This window comes from Myotis lucifugus, unplaced genomic scaffold, assembly GCF_000147115.1.
Source record: "Myotis lucifugus unplaced genomic scaffold, Myoluc2.0 scaffold_458, whole genome shotgun sequence".
NCBI classification, from domain to species: Eukaryota; Metazoa; Chordata; class Mammalia; order Chiroptera; family Vespertilionidae; genus Myotis; species Myotis lucifugus.
The window spans coordinates 511,994-524,195 of NW_005871506.1; the positions used below are offsets into that span (position 1 = coordinate 511,994).

Here is a 12,202-nt window from a genome sequence, read left to right on the forward strand (position 1 = left end):
TTACAGCGAGGAAGGGAGAGGGATAGAGAGTTAGAAACATCGATGAGAGAGGAACACTGATCAGCTGCCTCTTGCACACCCCCCCACTGGGAAGATGCCCGCAACCAAGGTACATGCCCTTGACTGGAATCGAACCTGGGACCCTTCGGTCCGCAGGCTGACGCTCTATCCACTGAGCAAAACTGGTCAGGGCGGGGATACTTTTTTTTAAAAAAATTCATAAAAATGTTGATAAAAGTAGCAGAGCAGGCATAAATACAAATGATTTTAAGAAATGTCAAAATATAGATAGGATAAATTTATATACATGCATATACATACACACAGTTGCACAACTGCCCCATTGCACATGTAAATTAGAAATGTTCAAGGGGTTTTGGTAAAGACAAAATTGAATAATTATTCACAAAATGTTATAAAATTGCTCATTGGTATACAATGATCATTTCTCCTAACTGGTTGCCCAGAGTGGCTTATTGTTTCAAACAGTTCATTTTCAATCGATATTTGCTCTCCGACTATGGTGGATGGTAACGCGGGCAGCTTACCTTCAAGCTGAACTTGTTCACGTCGCAAACTCCGCTTTCCTACCTGTGAGTAAGGTCTCAGCCTGTTCAGTGCAGGATATTTCATCATAAAAGCTGCAGGCGCCGCCTGGGCCGTGCCAAGGAAGCGCCCGCACAGAGTGCTGGCTGGGGGCTGGATTTGGTGGCGCACTGCTATTTGACTCACCGAGTTGCCTCTCGGGGAGGCAGTGCTGTGGTACCACTTAGAATCTCAGTACACTCTTCAAGTGGCCACACAGGAGGGTGGCCTTCTGCCTTCTCCATTAAAGGTCCAAACACTCTGGGCAGAGCTTTACAAAAACTGTGCAAGGAAGGGTGAACTTTGAACAAGATTTCTGAGCATAGAGTAATGAACGCTTCCCTGTGTTCTGCCAATTAGAGAGCAAGGCCACCCCACATCTACTCTTGTTCCTCAGGGTCAGGCAAGTGGGCCAGAGAATAGCAAAGCGGCTGTGGGCATCTTCACAACCTTGTGCCAACAGAAGTGTCTGGAATAGAGTGCATGGCCTCAACGCAGTGTTCCTTCACCAAGCATAAGGCAGGCCCAGTGCGAACTGTCAAAGGTGGGGCTAGGCCAGGGGTGGGCAAACTTTTTGACTCGAGGGCCACAATGGGTTCTTAAACTGGACCGGAGGGCCGGAACAAAAGCATGGATGGAGTGTTTGTGTGAACTAATATAAATTCAAAGTAAACATCACTACATAAAAGGGTACGGTCTTTTCTTTTTTTAGTTTTATTCATTTCAAACGGGCCGGATCCGGCCCGCAGGCCGTAGTTTGCCCACGGCTGGGCTAGAAGCTAGGTTCCATCAGCCTGGAGACTGTGCTTCGTGTATTGCTGTTTCCAACAGGACACTTTTTTTTTTTTTGGTTAATTCTCACCTGAGGATATTTTTCCATTGATTTTAAGGGAGAGGGAAAGACAAAAACATCAATATGAGAGAAACACATCGATTGGTTGCTTCCTGCATGAGGCTCGACCAAGGCCTGGGCTGGGGAGGAGCCTGCAACCAAGGCACATGCCCTTGACAGGAATTGAACCCTGGACCCTTTGGTCCGCAGGCCGATGCTCTATCCATTGAGCCAAACCGGCCAGGGCAATAGGAAACTTTTCGACAAGGACAGAGACAGGTAAGAAAGTGGAGTTCAAAATGCAGTTAGATGAGAAGGTTCAAGGGTAGATCATAAACAAAGCAGGGGTCCCAGAACCTCTCTTGTATTAGATACAGAACAGAAGGTCTGAGAGCCACCTGGCTGAAGAGCCCAGAGCTAGGATCAAACCCTGTTAAACCTCCTTGCCTTCCACCAAGCACTTAGATTCCCAGAGAAAGTAAACAAGACACACTAAAGCATGAAAATACACAACTGATCTTACTGTGTTTCAAATATTTATTTTAGGTAGTAAAGGCTTTTATTGTTCTGAACCCCAATTACAAGTCACACGGCCAAGAACAACTGAAAAAAGAGATTCAGGAACATGTAAAAAAAACTACAGCACCTTACAAATACCCCAGAAAGGTAGGTATTCTATTACGATATTTGCTTAGTGTTCTGGAAAACTTATTTTATTTTAATGAACATTCTCCTCAAACATACTATAGCAAATGACATGGATAAGAATCAGGACCTTTGAGATTAAATGAAACTCTTAAATCGAATTTGTTGGGTCATCTAGCTCATCATCAGACTTATAGTAAAATATTAAATGTCAAGAAAAATCTCAACAGTATCTCTTTTTCTCCCTTTTTGATGTTACCAAAATCTCATCCCAATGTGTGTCCTATTCTCCACCTAGAGTTCATATAATTTGACTTTGTCTAAAAATAAAAACTTCTGGGCTAATTTTCTTCTCTTGATTCCAACAGGTAGAATTTGTTCAAGAGCTGCCAAAGACTATCAGTGGGAAGATAAAAAGAAATGAACTGAGGAAGAAAGAATGGGAATCTATTTAAATCCATTCCATTAATTATCACAGCACCTATAAAACAAAGACTATAAAAACCACCAGATTATGAAGAGGTGATAAAAATATGATGCTTATAAACTACTGATTTTAAATACATTGTGGTTATAACATAAGAGGCTGAATTTTGAAATAAAAAAGTAAATTCCTGCCCTAGCCAGTTTGGCTAAGTGGATAGAGCGTCGGCCTGCGGACTGAAGGGTCCCAGGTTCGATTCCGGCCAAGGGCACATGCCTGGGTTGTGGGCTCGATCACATCGGGGGCGTGCAGGAGGCAGTCAATGATTCTCTCTCATCATTGATGTTTCTATCTCTCTCCCTTCCTCTCTGAAATCAATAAATATATTAAAAAGAAAAAAGTAAATTCCTCCGCATTGGTGTCAGTGTTCTTATAACTTGATAATACAAAAAGAATACCATCAATTGATGAGAAATTTTAAAACGTATAATATAGAAGCAGTTTATGGACCAAATCTCTGACCTGTTGGTTTTCAAATCTTAGTTGAACAATTCTTCTAATATGCTAATAATATACAAATCAGAACCAATCTTCAAGCATTGAAACAAAACTGAATAACTTGTAAGTTTTTAGAAGCACAAAAAAGTCAAATTACCATAATTCTTTTTTTTTTTTTTAAACATATTTTACCGATTTTTTACAGAGAGGAAGGGAGAGAGATAGAGAGTTAGAAACATCGATGAGAGAGAAACATCGATCAGCTGCCTCCTGCACATCCCCCACTGGGGATGTGCCCGCAACCCAGGTACATGCCCTTGACCGGAATCGAACCCGGGACCTTTCAGTCCGCAGGCCGACGCTCTATCCACCGAGCCAAACCGGTTCCGGCAAATTACCATAATTCTTAAAGAAGAAATACTGACCTGAAAAATAGGCTAAGAATTTTTATTAGTCAAATTTTTATTCAAATAACTTAAAATAGTTTAAAATTAATTTTAAGGTTTAATTATAAAAGAAAGATATCATATACTATTATTGCTTATTATCCTATACTAGGGGCCCAGTGCATGAATTCCTGCACCTTGAAAGGAACTGTGGGCCGTGAGGCTGCGGTGGGCACAGGGGTGGGTCCCGGCCCATCCTCCACGCCCCCGCCTGGCCCCTCCCGCCATGGTCCCCCAATCCTGTCTGCCAGCCGCCCCACTCGCACCTGCTGATGGCACAGAGCGATTGGGGCTAGTGCTAGCAGCGGGTGCAAGTGGGGCTGGTGCTGTTAGCGGGTGCAAATGGCGGCCAGCAGCTGCCACTCGCACCCACTGTTGGTGCTGAGTGACTGGGACTGGCACCAGACACCAGCTGCAGGTGCAAGCGCAGCTCCGGCGCCAGCAGTGGGTATGAGCAGGACTGTCGCTGGCAGCGGGTGTGAAAGGCGGCTGCCAGCCCCAATCGCTCCTCAGGAGCAGGGGGAGGTGGAGAAGGACTGAGAGGCGACCGGGGCTGGCAGCCACCGCTTGCACCCACTGACGGCACTATCAGCAGGTGTGAGTGGTGGCTCCGATGCTGGCAGCAGTGCGGGGGGGGGAGGGGGTGGGGGGGGGGTGGGACCACGGTGCGTTGGAGCAAAGAATTTTCAGTAACCACCAGAGGCTCTCCCCAATGACAGTGACCAGTGCCCCCACTTTGGTCTGGCACCCCCACTTACCTGCTCCACCATCCCACCACAGCTGATGCCCGCACATTCCGTGCTCTGCCGCCTTCTGCCTACAGCCACCATGTTCCACCATGACCCCCCTGGTGGTCAGCACATGTCATATCGACTGGTTGTTTGGTTGTTCCACTGTTTGGTCTATTTGCATATTAGGGTTTTATATATATCCTAATATATAAAAAGCCAGGGGCAGGGGCCGTAATGACCAAAACGACCGGATGGATGACCGAACAACAGGCTAGGGAGCTGAGGGAACGGGAAGAACGGTCACCATGAGGGGACCCCTACCGTGATCATGGGGCGTGGCCCGGCCTTCGGCCCCCCTCCTAGCCGAGGACGCCAGAGTCTGTTCTGGACCTAGGGCTGCACTCTCCCCGCGAGCGACTCGGAAGCTGCCAGTGTCTAACCGCCAGTCTCCGGGAGGTGAGAGTGCGTCCACCATCCACCGTCCACCAAAAAGTATGACCACTGAACCGTTCAGGCTCAGTGCAGGCACAGGCCTGTGGCTCACAGGTGGAGGCCAGACCAAAACAAAACAGCAGAAACACCCTGCCCACCTCGGCAGGTGCAGCTGCAGTCCACGCGGCCTGGGCAGTGTAGAAAGCACTACCTTCTCCCGGGTCCTGTGCTGGCATCGCCGCCTCGCTCACCCTCCAGCCCCCCTGAGTCCTGACAGTGAAGTGTGTAGGGCATCCTGCAGGAGTTGTACCGTTCTGGGTGCTTCTGCCCAAAGACACCCTTTGTGATGAATTCAGAGCCACATCTCACTTCCCAGGAGACTGGAAGAACCATGTAAAAGGAATTCGACAAAAACTTTCCACATCTATTTATTCTTTTGAATCCATAAAACGACCTTTAGAAAAAAGCATTTGGGCCACCTAAGAGAGAATGCACTTTCTGGCCAGAGCATGCAGGATTCTTTTGCCCAACAGGTTAAAGGAAGCAGAGAGCTGGCACAGTGGAAATGGCCCTGGTGCCCTATGAGACCGCGGGAATGGGGTTGCAGAAATTCCACAAGCCTCTTGCCACCTTCTCCTTTGCAAACCACACCATCCAGATGCACCAGGACTGGAGGCAACTGGGAGTCGCAGCTGTGGTTTGGGACGTGGTAAGCAAATCGTGGGGGGCCTCTGAAAACATCCGCAATTGATTATAAGACTGGTCTTTATTTAAAAAGAAATAAAAGAACAGCTTTGTTGAGATATAACTCATATACTGAGTTTTTTTTTAAAAGTAAATTCAGAGTGGTACAACCATCACCATGCTCAATTTTTAAATATTTTCATGATTCTATCCCCTCCAAAAAAACCTTACACCCACTAGAATCACTTTCCTGATCGTCTTCCCCAAAATAGACTGCATTTTAAGGGTGGGTAAAGGGAAGTTGAGGGAAGTTAAAATACTGCACAAAGGATCTGTAAAATGACAAAGCCCAAAGTGAAGATCATGTGTTTTTTTTTAATTTTTTTTTTTTATTTCAGAGAGAAAGGGAGAGGGAGAGATAGAAACATCAATGATAGGAATAACTGATCAGCTGCCTCCTGTAGGCCCCCTACTGGGGATCGAGCCCGCAACCCAGGCATGTGCCCCTGACCAGAATCAAACATAGGACCCTTCTGTCCATAGGCCAATGCTCTCTCCATTAAGCCAAACCAGCCAGGGCCCATGTGTTTTAAGTTCTGCATGTTTGTAATGATCCTCAAATCTATACTAATAAAAGGGTAATATGCTAATTAGAGTGGACATCTTCCGGACGTCCTTCCAGACAAAGCCACAGCAGCTGCAAGGGCCAAGGCTCAGGCCGGCAGTGGCAGCAGCAGTGGGGTGATGGGGGTGATGCCTTCCCCTGATCCGCCAGGTCACCTCCCGCAGAGTGAGGCCAGACGGGGGGCCGAGGCAGAGGCAGTTAGGGGCAATCAGGCCAGCAGGGGGGCAAGGTAGGGGCGATCAGGCTGGCAGGGGCGACCAGGCCGGCAGGCAGAGGGTTTAGGGGTGATCAGGCAGGCAGGCAGAAGTGTTAAGGGCAATCAGGCAGGCGAGCGGTTAGGAGCCAGCAGTTCCAGATTGCGAGAGGGTTCGGGCCTAAACTGGCAGTCGGACATCCCCCGAGGGGGTCCCAGATTGGAGAGGGTGCAGGCCAGGCTAAGAGACACCCCCCCACACACATGCACGGATTTCGTTCACCGGGCCTCTAGTAGATAATAAAAGGCTAATAAGCAAATTGTCCCCTCGGGAGTTCGACCAGGAGTTCGATCACTCACTATGACGTGCACTGACCAGCAGGGGGTGGCGCAGAACATGGCAGGTGATCAGTGTCAGCAGGGGGGCACTGAAGGAGCGAGGGAAGGATGAGGCAGGGAGGCTGAGAACCTGATGGGCCCTGACCGCCGGCCAGGTCTAGGGACCCTACCTGTGCACAAATTTCATGCACCGGGCCTCTAGTATTTAATAAATGCAGTTTATAAAATATTTCACTTGTGGTTCTTCAAAGTATGATAAATTTGGCAAATGCCAATATATGAAATATAAATAAAATAGTGTTAGGCATTTTAAGATTACTCATGTTTGGGAATTCAAGGAACAATCAGGATTCATACATGAACAAAAGACAAAAGTTAGATGGCTGGTGACTGAATTTAGAAACCTGTGAAATTTGTTTCTCTATTTTCAGTGTGTGTGTAATAGTCCAAGTGCAGTCTACAGAGCTCAGATAATGCTGTTCTCGTAACTTGCAGCCCTATATGCTTTTCTCTTTACATCAAACGTCATACTAAAGTAAAAACATAGTTTAGATATAAAGTTCATCAATTCCTCATTGAAGGTCTGAGTCTCAAAGCATTTTTAGTAGGAACATTTACCTTTTGGTCACAAACATGGCTTATTTCTGGAGAACTAGAGGTGAGTGCCCCTGAGGAATGAGACCAAATTGTGCTGTTGGCCCTCTCCTTTTGAAGTGTTTGTTCCCATTTGAAATAACCACAACATTTTCTGTTTTCTTGGTATTTCCCAATAGGGCAACAGTAGAAGACTCTCCCATGGTTTGGTCCATTATTAGAAACAACAAGTCTCTTAGACCTCCGGCCACACCTGCATAATGGAGGTGTCACCTTCCCACTCTTCCAAGGCTCTCGTAGGTTAACTGTAGGAGTGAAGACAGAGGAGAGGAGCTTCCGAGACCTCACTGGGGAGCTATCACATGATGTCGGCTTTTCTTCATGAATAGTGAAGGGCTGCTTTTTTGCTAGGGGGACAGTTGGGGGACTGGGTGGGTTCCTTTTAGTACCACCTAAAAGAAGACATTTCCCCAGAACTGAAGGGTAAGACACACTGGCCTTAACACTGTTCAAACTGCTTGATTTGCACTCAGGTAATTTAAAGTTAGAAACATCTGACCTTGGATCTTTGGCTTCTTTTACATTATAAATAGTAGTATGTGGACTCTTATACACAACCAACTTAGAGGTCTCAGATTGTTGAGGAGTTTCTTCTGTGCTTTCAAAGTTCTCATAACTTAACAATTCAGATTCTTTTAGAACCATTAACCTTTCTCCAGACTTCAATGAAGTAGCTAAGTTTGAGTCACTAATGAGCGGCATATCATCTATATTTTGCTCAGGCTGAGATGCTGGCAGTAAAGCTACATCCTCCCAATCAGTCAACATAGGCAAACAGTCGAGAGCAGAACTCATCTCCACATCAGAAACATGATTAACAGATGAAATGGTAGTTGAAACAAGCACCAAATCAGAATCCGCTGTGGAAGCCTTAGATTTGGCAGGAAATGCTTGATGTTCGTCTTTGATTTGCTTCTGCATAGGTGCACAGACGCTGGGGCACTGCAGCTGCCCCAGAGAAGAAGACTGAGTAGTCAAGAGAGAGAAACAGTTTTTGACATTGCGAAGACCTACTTTTAAATTGCTCTTTGGTTGTAACTCATCTTGGTTTACTTTTATAGAATTCATACCATCAGACCTCATTTGCACTTTTTCATGATAATGTATTGTATTTTTAGGCTCCCTATCACATATGCTGGGACCCCGACTGCTTCTATTGCAGACTGATGTTTCTTCAACTTGATTGGTATTCAAATTTCTGCCCAAAATGTTGGGATTCTTCTTAGTGGGAACCTATAATTCCACAAGCAAATCCAATAGCTTCAGCAACTGTGCATTCAGAATTTCTTTAGTACACATTATATGATATGACAAAAAGAGAAAAACACCATCGATTGACATAAATGATTACACTCATGACATCTACATTTCAATGAACCTACAATTACTTCTGAAATTTGAGATGACAGAATAAAGGAGTAAGACGCCACTGACCTTGTTCCAGGACCTTGTAATTTTCATTAAGCAACCATCCCTGATCATTTTCCAAGCAAGAAGTGCAGTATTCCGAGAATCATCCAATCCTGAGGAAATAAATATCAAGCACTATCTTTAGTAGTACCACAAAAAGAAATACAGCAACAACAAAAAACTCACCACTGAAATGGAAATTGGAATCGTTAGTTTTATGACCACTTACTAGTTTTAACCATGATAAGTTGGTCTGTGGATAGCTGTGGCAGCCTTACCAATGAAAGACAAAGTCTCCCACATTTACAGAGGAAGAGGTGAAAATCTGTTAGGTCACAAAAATGTGACCAAGATTCTGAGGCGCCATGTTTTGTGAGTTTCGCTTAGTTTTTCACTAGTCCACTGTATTATTTGGGCATTTGTTTAATTCCATTTGATTGGCTAATTTTTTTCATTCTTTTTTAGCAACTGGACAGCCATTAGATGGCAATCTTTATCTTACACGCAAATGTCATTTGAGTCTTAGAAATGATTTAAATTGTATAGATTAGAAGGAGCTTTTTCTAGGCTGAAGTATATTCCTTATTAATGACATCACAAAAAATGAGATTCACATAAAACACTTTATAAAAAATAAAATTACTTACATAATAAATTATACTAACCAGAATGTTCCCGTCCCAAGAATTCGATTCCCACCTCCTGCAGGGCGCCACTCAGTCCTTTTGGTTTTCTCCTATAGAAAATCTAATAAATAAATGAAGACATGTTTAAGAAAATGATTACTATTTGGAAGACTATGTATGAACCATTCTTCATAATTTTTAGTTCTAGATTTGAATTGCTTATTTTTGTTATGTTGTCTTTACATGCTATAAGGATTGTATTTATGTGAATGTTTCAAAAGAAAATATTTTATTTGTAGAAATCCATACCTATGTGTGGAATAAAGTTTAATCATTTTTCAACAGAAGGAAAGTGAACATGCCCCCACCTTTGACCCTTACCTTGTAAGTTACTCTGAGATCAATCCAAGCATTTAAGAACACAGGTTTAAACAGCTGCTTCCTTTTACACTCATACTCCAGGCAAACACCCAAGTCCCAGTCTGCATTAAGTATATTAAAACAGAACAAAGCAATGATGCCAGCCGTTTTTATGCTATCATCATTTATAAATAAAGTGCTGAAAAATGATATAAAATAGTAAGATTTAGAATTATACAATATGTAATACTATATATATATACTATAATAATGTAGTTAATATATAATAGTAAGATTTAATTGCCTTGTTAATAGCTAACAATTATTCACTTTACATAACTTATTGTTAAGAAATTAGATTGGTAACTAAGCTTCAAAATGATTAAAGATCCAATAAGACATACTGAATAGTTCAGAAAGAATAAGATGTGAAGTAATAAGGCCTATATGGAGAAGGTTATCTGCTTTTAACATTCTAAGAGAATATTCATGTAATTGAGAAATCAAACATAGCAACAGAAACCAAGTATACTTACTAATAATGCTAAGCAGCAATGACACAGCGTTGTTATCATTACTATTAATGGCAATGCTGTATCACAGGCATACAAAAGATCTACTTTACATGGCCTGTTTCTTCCTTGATGGCTACATTAGTAAGTGTGAAATAAAAGCAAAGGGTATGAGTTGAACATGGACTCTTTTTATTCAAGATTGTATAAAATAGCATGATAAGAGTTTTCACTAAATAATCTTTACCTGGATTCAGAAGAACAAAGCGAAAATCAAGAAAGATTCTTAAAGTTAAGGCTTAAAGTTTGCAGGCATCCCAGAATGGTAATTTTAAAAATATGAATAAATTTACTTTTCTGTTGGGCACTTGGATTTCTCTTCCTAGCCCAGAAGGTTAACAAGTATAATTCTTACTAGAGATAATTACATATTACATAAGAGTGATGCTACAAACTTCTTTACCTGACCAAGTAACAAATGCACACAACTTGACTTCTGAAGTAGGTAGATCTGAAACCCCAGTAGCAAAGATAATTTTCTTCTGTTGTTGAATCTTCTGAATCCATTTACAGAACTGAGATAAGCAAATCTTCAGAGGGACCCCTTCGTCAACTTGGGCCTGAACAGAGTCACAAAGTCTGAATTCAACAATCGAATTTCATAATTATTGGCCACACAGCTGGTAATTAGGCCCCGTAGGTACATAACAAAGAAGAGGTTCCACTGACAAAGAATTTACCTGGTGAAAAGATGTTGTAACACATGAGAAAGAGATAATTCAATGATTAGAACTCTATAAAGTAAGAAAAATTAGGTTACCAATCTAAAATCGCACAGAAAAATAATCCAGACCACCAGAAATTTGATGTATTTAATTTCCATAAAATAGATTTGATTTTCATTTTTACCACACTATTCTTTCTAATTTTTAAAGATTCTAATGGACTTCTGGAGGGGACATTATTTCTTCTAACACTGAATAAACCTAGCTCCAAATGGTATATAGCTTTTATTTTTTGAAATTGACTTATGAATTTTAATATTTGCATCATACCTGCTTGTTTATTGTTTGGGGGCTGGGGCAGTGAGAAGGAAGGAAGGGCATACCTGCTTTATGCCTGTCAATTCCATGCAAAATTCAGAAAGAATTGGATGTTCCTGAGGCTGAACATAAGCATGGAACTCAGATTCAATCTCTCCAGTTGATGTGTTCAGCAATACCGCTGGAAATTCAACTACGTGAAAGAATCATCAATTGACAATCAGTGTTTCAGTAAAAACATATTAAAATGACCAAAGCAGTGTGATGTAATGGTTATAATTAAAGTTATGCCAAAGAATGTCAAAATATTAAAGTTGAATATATCTATTTAAAATTCAAATATATTTTCACCATTAAAATCCATATGGAAGCAAAAATGGACTTACTCCTTTTTGCAAAGGTATTTTTCAGTTTCTATGCAATTTAGATTTTGAATGCAAACCTAAAACACTTATTTTTAAAAATGTATTGGTTAATAGAAGTATACAGGTTCGGATATACAATCCTATCGGGCACTGTCTGTGTTGCATGTTCACCACCCAGCCCCGGCCTGTCTTCGCCCTCGGTACCCTCCCCACTAAACACACGTTTCCTGGGCGGTCACGGCCCGGCACTCGGGTTTGCTCCCTCTTCGGTGAGTCGGGTTTTACAGTAAACGACTAATTCCCGGGCCATCTTGTTTTCCACCTGCTGACATCTGTGCGCTGCGCAGTGACACGGAAGCCGGCCGGGCCGGCGGCACGTCACTCACTGATTTCCTGGGTCCGGTGGCGTTTCCCGTCTTCCCAACACGTCGACTCAAAGTCAATAACAACCAGGTAGTCGAACAACTGCTCTGCAAGACACGAGGGCGTCCCGCGGTCACCGCGACGCGGCGAGCTGCGGGGCACCGGTCGGCGCGCTACTTACCGCGTCCGCTCCGCGCTGGGCGCCTGCGGGCGGGCTCTGCCGACCGGCTCCGGATCAGGCCTAGCCGCCTGGAAGCGAGAGCAGCACGTCAGGCCAGGCTCCTCCTCTGCTCCGAGGTATCGGGCCTGCCGCTGCTCGCAGCCCTTCATCTACCGCGTCAATCTCTTGGACGCCATACACGCACGTCGTTGCTCACTGCCGCCCAGCTGCCGGAAGTCTCCCGGCGCCGACTTCCGCTCCGATCAACGGCCCGC

The 12,202-nt window shown here is 43.6% G+C and overlaps 2 protein-coding genes across 2 annotated transcripts in view; one reads left to right on the top strand and one right to left on the bottom strand.

Moving 5' to 3' along the window:
• ACSM3 (acyl-CoA synthetase medium chain family member 3) overlaps window positions 1-2,684 on the top strand; it is a 58,025-nt gene extending 55,341 nt beyond the window's left edge. The window contains exons 14-15 of the mRNA XM_023744382.1: window positions 1,964-2,083; window positions 2,431-2,684. Of these exons, the coding sequence (XP_023600150.1) occupies window positions 1,964-2,083; window positions 2,431-2,517 (207 nt within the window). The 3' untranslated portion in view covers window positions 2,518-2,684. The remainder of the gene's footprint in view (window positions 1-1,963; window positions 2,084-2,430) is intronic.
• A 5,548-nt stretch (window positions 2,685-8,232) lies between these two features.
• Window positions 8,233-11,936, bottom strand: ERI2 (ERI1 exoribonuclease family member 2). Its single transcript, XM_023744383.1, has 7 exons — window positions 11,727-11,936; window positions 11,105-11,232; window positions 10,460-10,616; window positions 9,506-9,606; window positions 9,164-9,245; window positions 8,523-8,611; window positions 8,233-8,374 (listed from the first exon to the last, which is right to left on the bottom strand). Exons 1-7 carry the CDS (start codon window positions 11,734-11,736, stop codon window positions 8,366-8,368), a joined length of 576 nt encoding a protein of 191 aa, XP_023600151.1. The 5' UTR covers window positions 11,737-11,936; the 3' UTR covers window positions 8,233-8,365.
• Between the last annotated feature and the right edge of the window lie 266 nt (window positions 11,937-12,202).